Below are 15,758 nucleotides of genomic sequence, written 5' to 3'. Positions count from 1 at the left end.
AGTGAAGAGAACCTTTTCTGCTGGAATTCACCTCCAGCTTGAACTACCCCATTGCCCTGGTTTAGCACCAAGTAAAAGTCCTGTAGTCATTCTTTATTACAAAATACTAAGATAAATTTCCACCTTTAAGGGCAAAATGTGGATTTATTGAAATGCAGGCATTACTTTCCCCTTGAAGCACTGAAAAATACATGCCATGTTTTACATGACTAATGGGTACATAAGAAAATCTGTCCTTGTCAGAGGTTGAATTGATACCCATGACCATTCTCACCACACTTTTCAAACTGTAGTCTGGGGATTAAAGAAGTCACCAGTTTGGGGTCTGAACAGTACATTTGTTCATGTACACTTACAGACTGTATGTCATAGAAACAACTGTGGAATTTGGAAGGACCCTAAAGATCTTCTAGTTCCCTGCTCTGGGCAGGGACATCTCCTAAGATCATCCCACCTGGCTTTGAACACTTCCAGGTTGGAGCCTCCACAACTTCTGTGGGCATCCTGTTCCAGTACTTCACCACCTTCAAGCTAAATAGAGCTTCTTCCAGTCTGAAGCCATTACCCTTCATCCTGTCACTTCATGTCTTTGTAAAAAGGCCCTTTCCAGACCCCTTGAAATACTGGAAGGCTGCAATGTGGTCTTCCTGGAGCCTTCTCTTCTCCAGGCTGAGCAAGCCTAATGCTCTCAGCCTGTCTTCATAGGAAAGGTTGCTCCAGCCTTCTAATCATCTTTGTGGTCTCCTCTGAACATGCTCTAACAGTTCCATGTCCTTATACTGGGGGCTCCAGAGCTGGGCACAGTACTCCATGTGGGATCTCATGAGAAAGGGTTAGAAGGGGAGAATCCCCTCCCTTGACATGCTGCCCATGCTGCTTGGGATGCAGCCCAAGGTAGCATCAAGGCTGCAAATCCACCTTGCCTGCTCATGTTGAGCTCCTCATCAGCCAACACCCCCAAGTCCTCCTCCTCAGGACGACTTTCTTTCCTCCAGACAGTCTGTATTTGTGCCTGGGATTGCCCTGACACAGATATAGGACCTTGCACTTGGCTTTGTTAATGTTTTTCTCCGAAACTTTGTGAAGAGTCAAAAGATTAGAGATCACAGGCCTCAAGCCTCCAGAAAGAGTCTTGGTTTTTCTCCTTAAATTCCCACCTTAATAAGGAACGTATCCAGGACACAAGTCACAGATGCTGCTGCCCCTCCCCCCCAATAAGTAAAGAACACTGCTGAAAACAAAGGCTTTCCCTTCAATAACTTAAAAAAAATGACAGTTAAAAAATGTATACAAAAAAGTGATGTAAACAAGTTACAGTAACCCAGCATTTCCTGACCCTCACAGTCTGACCAGTGAGGCTCATTCACTGAACGCAGACCACACCCAAGAGCTGAGCCAAGTCTCCCTTCTGAATACAGAGGCATTTTAAACCATGGCTGTCTGCTGACACTCTCACGTTTCAGCCCAAGGAGGAAGCAGCAGCCATTCCAGCTGTTGATGACAAGCCCTTGAGTTGCAGCTGCCTTCTGAGGAGCAGCAGGGCAGGGGTTTCCCCTGCAGCTCCAAGACGAGCCGAGGATGCAGCAGCTGAAGGGCCCAGCGGAGCCGTCGCACTGTTACATTGCCACGCACTTCCGAGGGGAGGCAGAGTCGGCGTTGGCTTTTTTCCGAATGCTTTCTGTAAAAGAGAGAACGTTGTGCTGCTCAGGAAGCGACAAGCTGTGCCAGGATGCGTGCTTCGATCAAAATAAAAGGCAGAGAAAGGAATTACGCGTAATGGCAGCAAGGGGGCAGAGCAGTGAGCTTACACTTCAGGATTCCTCTGTGGAACCCCAGAATTCAGGCCGTGCTCAGTGTGTTATTTGAAGGAAGACAAAAGTTATTACCTGCTAAATCTCTTCTTCCAATCCCCACAAGGCCCTCGTACAATCCCTTGATTGGATTTTCTCCTGCTGTGACCACGCCGTGGAGCCAGATAAGCAGCATTCTGTGGCCGTGCTCTCTGTAGCTTTTGGTGCCTGGCAAGACCAAACCACAACTAAAATCCTGCTCTTCACCATGTGTGGCCCTGACAGAGCCCACTTCTGAACTGGGGCGTTTGGACAACTCTGCCTCCTCGCTGAGTTTTACTAGGAGGCTCTAAAGTACAGCTCAGCATAATTCCTGGTTGTGCTGTGATTGCTGTGTTCGTGTGAAACTGGACAGAGTGGCCACGGGTGAGCCTGGCCTTGTCGGACAGCCCTTCATGGTGATACAGAGCACAGCATAGCCTCTTGTATCACACAAACTACAGGAGTCCCTGCAGTCACTGAGTCAGCATTGACCTGATTCTAAAAAGGAACCTGCTTCTGCTAACATCTCTCTTCAATGCTAAATGGGACCTTGCTGCTCTCTTGCTTCAGCTCCTTAAAAGTCAAAAGTAAACCCAGCAAGTTTCTGCTGTCCTGGAGAAGAACTGTGCCAAGAACTCCCATGTCTAGCAAATGCCTCAGAACGACTGAGCAACAAACCACTAACCCCCATTGCTTGTGTGCTTTACTCCTAGACAAATCCCAGTGTGTACATAACTCACATTTATCAAAATAAGGATTTTGGTTTTACCTACTTTTGTTGTTGTTTCAAATGAGACATCTGGGTTTCTTCAAGCTTTGCTATTACTGCAGACCTGTCTGCTAGAAACACAGCCCAAGTGCACGAAGGGGAATAGCTGGGCAGTGGTTTATACCTGTCCATTGCTGCTCGATGGCCCGAATGTGGGCATCAGTGAATTTCCAGAAGTGTGCCAGCTTCTTCCATTCCCCAGGTTTGAGGTACTTGGTAGCTAATCTCCACATGACCGAGCGGATGTGCTGCGTTTCCAGCCTGTGATCCTGCTTAAAACTCAAGGGCTTTGCCACCCAGGAGTTGCAGTCACTGCTCAGGTGGTCCTGCAGAGCCAGAACAGGGGTTTTGGTTGGGATGCTGCAGACACACCTGTCCTTCTGCACCCTCCCACACCCTCGGTGCTGCAGGTGGCTGGGGGCTGATTCTGGCACCACACTTTTGAATTCCCTTTATTTCACTCTGTTGTAATGGAGCATGCTAACAAACACTGTAAATAACCCAACACAGCCAAGTCCACCACTAAACCTCAGCACCACATCTATACAGCTTTTAAATCCCTCCAGGGATGGTGATTCCACCACCTGGGCAGCTTGGGCCAGGCCCTGACAAGCCTTTCAGGGAAGAAATTGTTCCTAATGTCCAACCAAAACTTCCCTGGCACAACTTGAGGCTTTTTCCTTTTTTCCTATCACTTGCTCCCTGGGAGAAGAAACTGACTTCCCAGCTCACTACAGCCTCCTTTCAGCAAGTTGTAGAGACACAGAAGGTCTTCCCTCAGGCTCCTTTTCTCCAGACTGAACAATCCCACTTCCCTCAGTTGCTCTTCAGAAGACTTGTGCTCTAGACCCTCACCAGCTTCACTGGCCTTCTCTGCATACACTCCAGCACCTCCATGTCCTTCTTGTAGTGAGAGCCCCAAAACTGAACCCAGTATTCAATGTGCAGCCTCATCACTGCTGAGTGCTGGGGGAGGATGATCCCTGCCCTATTCCTGCTGGTCATACTACTGCTGATCCAAGCCAGGATGCTCTTTGCTGTCTTGGCCACCTGAGCACACTGCAGGTTCATACTCAGCCTTGCTCTCAAGAGATGTCTCCCTTTCACTGCCTAAAAATTCCCTACATCTTGTTTGGTGACCTTGGGCTAAGCATTTTCCTACTCAGTACTTCAGTTTCTCCTTCTGGGAAAAGGAACTAAAGCTATCTCACAGGGATTTGGGAACAGCTGCAAAAGGATCTCCAATAGGAGAGCCTTAAGGAGATGTTGTTGGCAGGGTGAGGACTTTTGGTTTTCTTAAATAAGGTGATGAAAGCTGAGGGCAGCCTGTCACAGGATGTCCTATATTTCTTTTCCTTTTGACAGCTGTTAATGTGGAGTCTCAGTGGAGAGGGCAAAGCCACAGCTGCCCTGGGAGGTGCAGGGTGGGTGGTGTAACCTGTTCACCTTTTCCCATTTGTGAAAGCGCTCAGCTTTGATCATCATGTCTGCCAAGTTGATGTGATTGCCTCGGACGGCGACATCCAGAGATGTTTTCCCTTGCTGGAATGAGAAGAGGGAAAATGAGCTACAAAAGATCCTGGATGCTTAGGAGGTACAACCTGCATGCCCTGGCAGTCTGTAGTTGCAGGCAGCATGGCCTTTGATCAATGCACCCCACTGGGACAAAGGACCCCTGTTCTCCACTGGTAAATACCTTGGATGTGAGCTAGCTTTGAGCTGCCCCACGCAGGGCACAGGGAGCCATTTTCCAGGCTCTGCAGCACCTCCTCTCCCTCCACAGAGATCTGCCCCTTTGGCAGGAGTGGGTGGGAATATATTCTGTTACCCACAGTGGACCTCAGTGCCACAATCCAAGGCACTTTATAGCCTTTTGTGCAGCAGGTTTGCTGACACATGGAACTGAGATGATTTACACAACCTCACTAATTTTACAGGCTCCGCATTTGCATGATTAGAAATGGCCTCCCAGGAGCACAGGCTGATGTGACCATGAAAGTGTACCTATGCTCCTTACAGGAACATAATTTTGGATTGAGCAGGGGGCATTTGTAAATCTAAAAGCCTGTGGCAGAAAGGAGCAAGATGGGAAAGTTGCATGAAGAAAAGCAAGCCAGCCCAGCCATTCAACATGCCAGGGAGAACAGTTCTAGCCTCAAATGTGAGCAGAACCCAAATTTCACACAGAAAAGTGTGAGTGTGCTCCCTGTGCTGAGTCTCAGTGTGATTCCACAGACTGTGGGAAGGTGGCAAACACTCACTGCAGCCAGGAGGTTGTTTCAGCTGGGTGGCTTTGAGTCTGTAAAGTGCTTTAGCCCACTGCAAGTGCCAGATGCAATTTTCACCTCTGCCCAAGCCCCTTCAGCATCTTCTGGGCACATCCCAAACTTTCAGTCAGTACCAACTTGCTTGGTCCTCTAAAACTCCTTTTGGTGATTTAATTAGAGGGCAAAAGTCCTGGGCAGTGGTGCCAGGTCTATAGCAACCAAGTATTTTTAACCTATTAAAACACATGTCCTGTAATCCTTGAGGTACATTATTTATCATTATTCCAGAAGAATAATCCTGGAATTGTTTAGGTTAGAAAAGAGCTTTGAGATCCTTGAGTCCAACAGTTAGCACTGCCAAGACTGCCAGATCATTATGGTGCACAATAGCACCAGAAGTAGGAGCAACTACAACTTTAAGAGAAAGTTTGCTCATGGGGTGAACTCTTTTCTACCTTCCAGAGGACCAGGAAAACACATCAAAATAACCTACTCAGCAGTGTTTCAAGGCTTTATCCCTGGAATCATCCAGATTTAATATTATTCTGAACCTTCACTGAAAACCTGAAACCCAACCCAGTGGTGGAGACCATCTGTATATCCCCTCCATGCCTCCACAGAATCTATTCAACCCATGCAGACGTTCACCTTGTCTGTTAGCTTCAGGTTAGCTCCTGCGATGAGCATCATCTCAGCGATGTCCTGCCGGCCATGCTCCGCAGCGATGTGGAGTGCGGTCTGCTGCCGCTGCAGAAGGAGGGTAGAAGGACTACATTTCAGAGGGGCATAAGTGTGAGACTGGAAGGGTAGGACAGAACAATCCCAGGAAGAAGTGTTGTAAGGATGCTGTCAGATCTGCCTTTCTTTCCCCTCTATCCTTTTTAAACTGAGGGCCAAACACTCTCCCACCTCCAACTGGAGCTGGGTCTGTCCCTGTTCAAGCATCAGCACTAAGAAGCCTCCTTGATAACATTTCTGTCCAAAGACGAAACCTCTTCAGTTCCATAAAGCTTCCCAGGGTCAATTCTAGAACTATATTATTTCCTGTTCATTAAGTAATTTCTGTAGGCAGATGGTTTGGTCAAAGGAGGAAAGGACCTGTGCCAATTCCTGGGACAAAGGACTGGGTTAAATTGTGTGCACAGTAAACTGTGCATACCTTGGGGCTGCTTAATGGAAACAACTAAAACCAAACACAAAATGTGGCAATTTCATCTCTAAGAGAGCAGAAATTAACTAGAACAGCCACACAAAGGCCCTCATTCACAAAACTCACAGAATCTGCTGGGACAACCAGCTACCTCCAGGCTTGCCTCCCATCTCAGCCCCCCAGACATTTTGTAGAACACCTTCTGGCCTCAGATGCCTCCCACATGCTTCCAGCAGGGAGGAGAGAGCCTGACTATGCCATGTCACTGTGCACAGATCCCAGGGATGTGGCACAGTCCATGTGCTGAAAGCCATATCAAGCAATTACCTCACTGCAACACTCAGAATCATTTCACAGGTTTCACATTTCCTAAAGCTGTGCTTCCAGCTTTTCCCCATTCTAAAGCAGTCCTTTTTGATCTTGTCCCCAGGGTGATCAAATCTCCCATGAAACAGGTTCACATTTCAAAGACAGTGAACAGAAGCTGCAGTCTTACGTTGTCTGCAATGTCAAGGTCACACTTTGCATCGATGAAGAGCTTGACCATGCCTGGGCAGTTCTGCAGTACTGCAATGTGTGTTGCTGATGCATTTTGCTGTGGGAAGAAGACCCTGCACTTAGGAAGAGCTTAGCTCATGGCACCAAAAGGATGATGCTGTACCCAGCATATGTAATTCTAAGCCATCTACCAGCTTGGTCTGGAGATTCTGGCCCACAAGCACAGCCCCCCAACAGCAGCACTGGTCCTTGCAGAGTTGCTTTGTGCCCTTGAACAGCTCCACAAAGCAGCTTTGCCCTTCCATAAGGGATGAGAAAGTTAAGTGGTGCTTACATGATTAACAGCATCTGTGTGGATTCCTGCATCCATGAGGATCCTGGCTATCTCCTCATAGCCGTGCAGTGCTGCATAATGAAGGCAGTTCATCCTCTTCTGAGAGGCACAACAGAAGAGATCAGTATTAATGAGGCCTTCTTCTCAAAGGCTGCAATTATTACAGAATGTCCACAGAGATCTTCCTGCTTCCCTCCTGCAAGAGCCACGTGTCCCTATCCTGACAAATTCATAGACTGTCTCAACAGCCAAACTGGTCTCAGGGAGCTTCACCCTCCAGAGGTGCTCATGTACTTTCCCCTGGGCTTCCTCTGCTATGTCTGGAATGCTGGGCTCCACACAGCCCCCCAGTAACAGTTGAGGCCTCACTGGGAGCTTCACATCTGGCTAGAAATCCACAAAGCAATGTCTGGAAATGGAATCACCTCCACAGAGCTCACCTGGGTTTGGGCATTGACATCAGCACCAGCTTCCAAGAGCAGCTTCACAGAGTCGCTGTGACCCCCTTCAGCAGCCAGGTGCAGAGCTGTAAGTCCTTCCTGGACAAGGTAAAGAAGATGACAAGCAGCATTTCTGTAACAAGGTCAGTAAAACAAGTAAGTCTCTACCCTATCTTCTGAATCCATGATGTGTTAAAACACCAATCCTGAGGGCCAGGGATCTCTAGCCACTTGTTATGAAAACAAAGGACACAATTGTCCACCACTAACAGATCAGTACTGCTCTGTCCTTATGCCACTGGGAACAGCTGGCCCATAGGCCCAGAAGGCAGACACTATGTTCACCATCTTCTCTTCTCTTCAGTTCATTAGCAAACAAAAAAAGGATTTCCTGTGGACACTGGAGACAAATAATTTTCCTGGAGAGGCCCAGAGACAGCCATAGACAGAACAAGAAATCTGTGTCACTCAAGCACTGGTTCTCCCTTTTGAGGGCTGCAGCTCATTTCTTTACAAAAAAACTGAAACAAGCAGAATTCCTAAGTGATTTCATTTGGTTTTGTTATTGCTCCTTGCACAAAAGGCAGCTCATCTAAGGGAAGACAAACACTACCAGTTACCACACAAGGTGGTTTCTTCTTTCATTCAGATCTTAATCACAATCACATACACTTTTCAGAGACAGTAACTAAGTAAGACTAAAATAATTGCTGATAAAGTTCACTGGGAGGGTGCCCTGGAATAAATAACAGCATTACTAAGCCAATATTTGCTATCTGTATCATTAACTGTGTTCCAGCCACATCATTTTCCAAAGCTGGTGTGTCAAAGAGAGATTTCAAACAGAAGGTCCATATGTTCAGTGACTAAGTCAATATTATAAAGCACAGTCAAGTTTAGTTTAAAACACACTCAACAACCGTTTAGGCACTTGAATGTACAAGGGTCAGGGAGAGAAAGGGAGATTAAATGGAGTGATAAGACAGGTCAGCAGATGGAGCAGGAAGGAATGGCAACACTTTAGAACCGGTTATTGGTCCAAGAAGGATGTTGTCTTGCACCAAAACTCAGCAAATGTGACCTGCGTTTACACACGTATGCTTGAGATAAAATCAGCTCTCTCCTAGACCTGCCACTACTCAGCCTGGAGTCTGTGGCAGGAGGGCATTACTGGAGAGGTAAAGGATGAAACTGATGTGGGGTTTATTTCATTCAAATGTACTTACTGAATTCTTTTCATCAAGATCCACTCCAACATCTATAACCTTCTGCAGTACAGAGAGGTGTCCATTTTTAGCAGCTAAATGCAAGGCTGTGTTTTCTTCCTGAAAGTAAACACCACTTCATATTGTGTAGCAGAGGGTGAGCATTCACATACCACAACCTCACACACAGTACATCCAGCAGGACTGAAAAGGAGGCTGTGACCAGTAGCACAAGTCTGAAATAGTGTTCTAAAGGTATAGCAGGGAGGGAAGAAACCCAGCTACCTTCAACTGGAGGTGTGTGTCCTATACTGCTATGGATCCTGCCTGAAAAGTCCTGGAGAAAAATCCAGCATGGACTGAGGTTCAAGTGGCATGGAAGTGGATAGAAGAAGAGTCCTGACATACCAGAACCATTGTTACAACATCTTACAATTGCCTGCATAAGCCTTCTTTAATATCCTGATCCCTGACTTTCACATCCTTTAATCCTTGGTGTTTACTTCCCTTTTGTGTGGTTTTGTGCCCATACCTTGTCTGTGGCGCTGTGAAAACATCCCAGACGAATGAGGAATTCCACCACCTCCAGCTGCCCATGCTCTGCAGCCAGATGAAATGCTGTTCTGTCCATCTTTGAAAGGAAACAAAGAAACACAGTCCAGAAAGGCTCAGACAGCACAAGATTACATCATCTGCTACAAGGGAGGTAATAATGCCTCGGTGAAAACCCACTCTGCTGGGAGGAAAAAGTGCTGCACTTCAAAAACAGTCAACTTTTATTCTACTGTCAACTTTTATTCTGCTTAACATTTGGGATGACCCCAACAAAACAAGGTGAACAGAGCTGTCCACTGAGACTAACAACTCCAAGCAGTGCAAAAGAGATCTTTTCAGTGTTGGTTTCTTATAAATACAGGATAATAGTTTGCTAAAAGCAACTAAGGATAAAAAAAAATAATTACTATCTGAGCCCCCAGTTGTCAAGTGGTTCAGAACCCTTTTGGAGGAAAGGCAGATCTCTTGCTGTCTCATTTAACTCCCAAGTTACCCTTGGTAACCCTTGGTTACTGCTTACCTACAATACACCCTGGAGCATCAGCTGCAAGAGAGGAGGACTTTATTTTGCAAAAGGCTACACTGGGGAGTCCTAGCTGTCAAAGCATGGCCAGAGCCACAACCTCCATCATCCCCAAGCCCAACTCTGCACAAGGGCTTCTGGGAGTAACATGAGCGTGAGTCTCTTCCAAAGACCAAGGACAACATTCCTGCTAAGCTCACCAAAGCATCAGCCCTCATGAAACAAAGCACTTAAGAGCCTTACTACCTTGTCTGTCTCATCCACACACATGTCCTCCAGGTGCTCCATGATGAACTCCATTACCTGGATGTGTCCCCTCTGAGCTGCACAGTGGAGCAGGTTCCTGCCATTCTGGAGAGGAGATAAAAGATCACTCATTTAACAAGTCCAAGACTGTGGAAAAGTCTCTTTGAACAACCTATTCCTGCTAACAAAGACCCATTCCATGCCTCCCTGCACATCTTTCTCTCCCTCCCATCACTGTCTAGAGCCATATCGTGGACCCAGGTAGGGAGACTCTCTCACCCTATTGGCACAGTCAGTCTTGGCCCCAGCATTGATGAGGATCTGCAGGACATGGAGGTGGCCAAACCAGGCAGACAGGAGAAGAGCATTCATTCCAAACTGGGCAGAAGAGAAGAGATGCTTAGACCTAAACTGCAGCCACCATCATCCCCACCATAGAGAGAAGCTGTCCGTCTAGCTTCATGAATTTTCCCAAATACTTTTGTTTTTCTCTGATTTTTTTTTTCTTTAGCAGCACTTTCTTTAACTACTATTATTCCTGCCACAGGTGGTTGCAGCAGCTGAGCAGAGACCTGCCTCTTGACTGCCACTTTCTAGCCAATGGTGAGCATTAGCCTGGGAGAGAGTGAGCTTGCTGGCCGTCACTACCTCCCCACAAGCCTCAACAACATGACTGGAAGTCAAGCATGCCCATGCTGTATGGAAAACCTCACAGATTCTACCAGCCTACTTCCCTGTCACTGTCCAAGGAAAAGGCCAAAAGACAGAGAAGAGACAGATCTGTAAACAAGGCTTGCTCCAGAAAGGTGCTGTATCTGCTTCAGCAGCTTCCCAGGCACAGCAATGTCTTGTACCCCCCCACCCAGGGCGAAGGTGCAGGCAGTAACTGCCAGCCCAGCACCCAGTCCCCACTACCCCACACAGACAGATCACTACTGCAGATAGACCACATCTGCAGGACACACAAGGGAGAGTTGCCTTCATACACTGTCCTTGTCATCCACTGGGACGTCATGATCCAGGAGCAGTCTCACAGCATCCACGTTCCCTGCTCCCGCAGCCCAGTGCAGGGCAGTCCGGTCTGTCTGGAAGGGTAAGAAGAAGTGGAAAGGCTGATGTATGCAGAGTGTGTATCCACCAGCCTTCCTGAAGGCCAAAGTCTCCTTTGCCATCCATGGAGCCAGAAATCTACACACTGTGCAAGGTTCTGTTTGGGCAGAGCCCTCTGCCTCTTTGCTCTCTTGTCATGCAGACAGGTGGTAGTCACCACCTACTCAGACACTGCAGCACTGCACTACAACAACACAGCAATGAGAAACATCCAGGGATGGACAGACTGAAACAGCAGGGCCAGGTTCCACCCTGTATTTCCAGGACTCTCCTGCTCAACAAGGGGAGAGCTGCACCAGGAACCAAGTCCATCCAACCACCTTGGTGTACAGAGCTAGTAAAGTCAAAGCCTTTCATTGCAGTTGTGTCTGGCACGCGGGCTCCAAAGACAACAATAAATGATCACACTCTCTCTCAGTGCTTGAAACTTTCCAGTCTGGCCAGGATAACAGTGCTGTGGGTTTCAGTGGGTTGCGAAACTGCTCAATGGCCACAGACATTCTTGAGCACTGGGAGCTGTATCTGAAAGCTTTGACCAAACAAGCAGCTGATAAGATGTGTTAAGGAGCTGCAGTTTGGAAACACATGCTCAGCACTTTCTGCTGCTCAGAGGTGGCAAAAACCTGGACTTACACTGGTTTGGCTTTAATGTTGACCCCTTTCTTGTTAAGCTCCTCCCATCCTGGCCATATCATTCAGAGGTGGAAGAAACCTGGGCTTACAGTGTTTTTGGCTTTGACATCGACCCCTCTCTTGATAAGCTCCTCCATCCTGGCCGTGTCATTCCGCTTCGCTGCATCATGGAACTCCTTCTCTGAGTGAAGCACTGCAGCAGACAGAAGAGTGGACACTACAACAATGCCGGCAAGAAGCACAGAGCAGCATGCCTCAACGAACCTCCCCTTCATCTCACCAGCCCCAGTGGCTCCAAGGATTACTGTAGAATGATTCTTCCAGCAAGAACTCCAGCCCCAGAGATGTTGGCATGTTTGCTGGATTCATCCCCTCCCACTATCTCCCCTTCCCTGAGCACCTTTGTGCCACATCAGTGCTCTTTCAGTCCTACCAGCTTCTCTTCCAGTTCAGTGTCTTTCTTTGCATGGGCTTGCTCCAGACCCAAAACTTTTTTGATTCATTAGGCTTATGTCCTCTGGGCATTGCCTGAGGCCCAGAGCCAGTGGGCTTATCAGCTTATGACACAGACCCAGACCCACTCCTCCATCCCTTCCCACCTACATCCTGCTGCTCTACAAGGAGGCCTTTACACATGGTCCTGCCGTGTCCCTCCATACATCCTGAATCAGCAAAGCAGCACCAAACTGCTAGCCTGGCCTCTGATTAGTATTGCAACTCATAATAAACTATGGCAGTTCTGGGCATAATTTGTTACAACTGGCAGTATTTGTCCTGCACAGTTAGGCACAATTTAAGGATGTTTACTCTCCATGCTGAACCTTGCCCCAGCAATCTTCTCCTTCATTGAACAAACCTTCCTGCCAAGAAACCAGAGCCAGGCTGTGACTCTGTCTCTGCCCTGGGGCTTTTTGAGAATTTTTTCAAGAGGTGCTTGAGGCAGGCAGACCCTCAGCCTGTCACATCCTGCTGGAGAGCTCTCTTGGATGCTCTGCTCTCTTCTACATTTTTCCAGATCTCAAGCTGCAGTCTGAGGGTAGCAGAGGCTCAGTGCAACTTCAGTTTGTATTAGTGTATTGACTGGACACTAACCACACGCCATACAACAGGCATTAAAACATTACTATTCCTGTTCCACCATACTTAGGAGATAAACAGGAGACTTGCTGTCTAAACAGCACTACCCTGTTCCTCTCTGGGAGCACAGAAGGCAGGCATCCCTCCATGGACTCCCAGGGCAGCAGAGGCATAACCTCATCCTCCAATTTCCATTCCACTTACCTTCAGACAAAAACGTTTAGCTCAGGAAAAACCCAAATAACACTAATCTTAATTCAATATAGGATCATTCAAGACAGTTGGACTTGCTGACACAATGAGGGCAGCAGGATTTGGATATTGATTTCTGCAGGAATAGGATGTTCTGTAATGTATATTGAGACCCTGTTCTCATCTGTTCAGGATTGCACTTCCACACCACATGGAGCCTTCATTTGAGAGGAAATTCAGGAGCACTTAGGAAAAACCTGTGGAGTTTGTGTCAATTAACACCAATGGCTACACACACACCGCCTTATTCAGTGGAGTAGATCTTCTATTTCAGCTAAGCAGATGTTGCTGCCACTGCTCTTCAGGTGACATAAATCTGTTTTTGAGATTTTCTGATCACACAAAACATCACTGTCCAGACATGCCAAACTGCTCCTGGATTTGTTTATTCTATCCTTCACCTGTGAATGTGCAATAACAAACCTCAGTTTGCTAAAGGCTGTAGAAACCCCAATTTATTTATTTTCAGCAACACATGGCACACAATTTGATGGTCTGTGTTTCCCACTTAGTGGTTACCCTGGTTACCCCCAACCCATTACAGCTAGTCCTGTAAGTGTAAATGCACTCCTCAACGTGGCATGCACCTGTCCAACAGCACCATTTCAGCAGATACTTAGCAGTTTTTCCTATTTTTCTTCTGAGCTCAAGTTTTAGGGTATTTCATACTTTATGGCACTGAAAATCACAAAATAAAAGAATTGTGGGGGCTGGAAGGAACCTCTGGGGATCATTTAGTCCAACCTCTCTGCTGAAGCAGGGTCACCCATAGCAGGCTGCCCAGGAGCACAACGTTCAGGTAGGTTCCGAATCTCTCCAGAGGAGACTCCACAACCTCTCTGGGCAGGCTGCTCCAGCACCCTCACAGCAAAGATGTTCCTCTTCGTGTTCAGACAGAACTTCAGTTATCCCAAACAGCACTGGCTAATAATTTCAGTGATTTACCCTCACTAGCAGTTTATTATGCAAGAGATTTTTAAAAAGCAGCAAAGGAGACAAAAGGCACCCAAAGGAATGCGCTGAAGCTGTCTGCTGCGCTCTGCCTGAGGCTGCATGACACAAAGATAACCCAGGAGAGCCGGGGACTGGTCAATGAAGGGGACAAAAAGGCCGAAATACAGGGTACTGGCTTTGTATGAAGCCTCCTGAGGATACAGAACGCTCTGAGGTAAAAGCAGGCGCGATTCCCGCGTAGGTTAATCCCCTACGTTGTTTCCGAATGGATTTTTGTACATCTTGTCGCTCTTTAAAGCACCTCGGCCCAGCCTCAGAGCCCCCCGCGGGGCCGGAGAAGGGCGGCGCTCCGCCCGCCCTCTCCCGCCGCACGAATTCCCCCTCACGGCCCGGTTTTCCCCGCCCCGCTGGGCAGTCCCGGTCGTGCCCCCACTCAACTCACGGCTGTCGTCCTCCGAGGCCAGGTCGTCGTCCATGCCGCAGTCCGGCGGCCCCGCCGCCGCGGGCGCAGGGCAGGCTGGCAGCCGCGGCTCCGCCGCCTGAGAGGCAGGTTCACTGTCGCCGCCTCGCTGCCGCAGAGCGCCTCTTTAGCTGGCATTTAAAGGAAAACGGAATAAAATAAAGCCTCTTTCGGACACATAGTTTGTTTTCGGGCCGTTTGGGGATGACACTGAGGTCCTGGAGGGGGCCCAGAGAAAGGCAATGAAGCCGGTGAAGGGGCTAGACAACAAATCTCATGAGGAGCGGCTGCGGGCAATGGGACTGTTTAGCCTGCAGAAATGAAGGCTGAGAGGAAACCTTCTGGCTCTCTACAATTCCTTGAAAGGAGGCTAAAGCCAGGTGTGGATCGGGCTTTTTGCCCAAGTAACAAGTAACAGGACAAGAGAAAATGGCCTGGAGTTTGCCGGGGAGGTGTAGGTTGGATGTTAGGAGAAACTTCCCAGGATGAGCAGGACTTAGAGGCATGAGCTTAAATCATAGGAGGCAAGACTTTGGTTTCTCCTGTGTGGGACTACCCAGCGGCCAAGAGAGCAAAGAGGAGGTGACCGCAGAAAGTGGAGTTCTTTGCTGCTGGTCACAGGATAGAGGGGTGACCGTGAGCCAGCGAAGGCCCAGAAGGCCAATGGTATCCTGGGGTGGATTAAGAAGAGAGTAGGGGTGGAGGGAGGTTCTCTTCCATCTCTACTCTGTCCTAGAGAGGCTACATCTTGAATACCATTTCGAATTCTGGGTTCCTCAGTTCAACAGAAACAAGGGACTACGGGAGTGAGTCCAACAGAGGCTACAAAGATGGGGTGGAGCATCTCTCTGACAAAGAAAGGCTGAGAGACCTGAGGCCTTTTGGCCTGGAGAAGACTGAGAGAGGATTTTCTTAATGCTTATCAATATCTAAAGGGTGGGGGGAAAGAGGATGGGGCTAGACTCTTTTCAGTGGTGCCCAGCAACAGGACAAGAGGCACTGGGCACAGACTGGAACCCAGGATATTCCATCTGAACACAAGGAAAAACTTTGCTGTGAGCGTGCTGGAGCCCTGGAGCAGGCTGTCCAGAGAGGTTGCTTAATCTCCCTCTCTGAAGATTTTCTAAACCTGCCTGGACGTGATCCTGTGCAAACTGTTCTAGGTGACCCTGTTCGATCAGGGAGGGCTGGACTAGATGATTTCCAGAGGCCCCTTCCAACCTCTACCATGCTGGGATTCTGGGATTCTGTTACCCTGCAAGACCCCTTCCAACCCTGCTACTCTGATTTCATCTCTTGTTCCCTGCAGCATGATCTTTTCATTCCCTGCCTGTACCACGCTGGTCTACAGACCCGGGTCAGCCTTGGTCGTTGGCACGGGCTCCTCTCTCAGCAGGACTCTTCCTGTGCTCTCCAGCTTCTGTGTTCCGCGAGTTTTGGCTGCAAGCGGACA

General features: G+C 48.3%; 1 protein-coding gene across 3 annotated transcripts; it reads right to left on the bottom strand.

Moving 5' to 3' along the window:
• Positions 1-91: 91 nt before the first annotated feature.
• ANKDD1A (ankyrin repeat and death domain containing 1A) lies at positions 92-11,892 on the bottom strand. Of its 3 annotated transcripts, XM_009903892.2 has the most exons (14): positions 11,652-11,892; positions 10,806-10,904; positions 10,099-10,197; positions 9,820-9,924; positions 9,028-9,126; positions 8,517-8,615; positions 7,291-7,389; positions 6,851-6,949; positions 6,515-6,613; positions 5,517-5,615; positions 4,048-4,143; positions 2,726-2,927; positions 1,887-2,018; positions 94-1,678 (listed from the first exon to the last, which is right to left on the bottom strand). In XM_009903892.2, exons 1-14 carry the CDS (start codon positions 11,835-11,837, stop codon positions 1,617-1,619), a joined length of 1,575 nt encoding a protein of 524 aa, XP_009902194.2. In that variant the 5' UTR covers positions 11,838-11,892; the 3' UTR covers positions 94-1,616. The 3 variants fall into 3 exon arrangements, with proteins under 3 accessions (XP_054024713.1, XP_009902194.2, XP_054024714.1); XM_054168738.1 differs by lacking the exon at positions 10,099-10,197 and having other exon boundaries at positions 92-1,678; XM_054168739.1 differs by lacking the exon at positions 11,652-11,892 and having other exon boundaries at positions 10,785-10,812.
• Between the last annotated feature and the right edge of the window lie 3,866 nt (positions 11,893-15,758).

This window comes from Dryobates pubescens, chromosome 17 (genome assembly GCF_014839835.1).
Source record: "Dryobates pubescens isolate bDryPub1 chromosome 17, bDryPub1.pri, whole genome shotgun sequence".
Lineage (NCBI taxonomy): Eukaryota > Metazoa > Chordata > Aves > Piciformes > Picidae > Dryobates > Dryobates pubescens.
This window is presented reverse-complemented; position numbering and strand designations above follow the sequence as displayed.

Excerpts from the sequence above, each read along its gene's own strand:
- ANKDD1A (XM_009903892.2), bottom strand. The coding sequence starts at position 11,837 with ATGAAGGGGAGGTTCGTTGAGGCATGCTGCTCTGTGCTTCTTGCCGGC. Across the intron at positions 6,950-7,290 it reads ATGTCAATGCCCAAACCCAG|AAGAGGATGAACTGCCTTCA; the intron begins GTGAGCTCTGTG and ends TGTGCCTCTCAG. Across the intron at positions 5,616-6,514 it reads ACCTTGACATTGCAGACAAC|CGGCAGCAGACCGCACTCCA; the intron begins GTAAGACTGCAG and ends CTCCTTCTGCAG.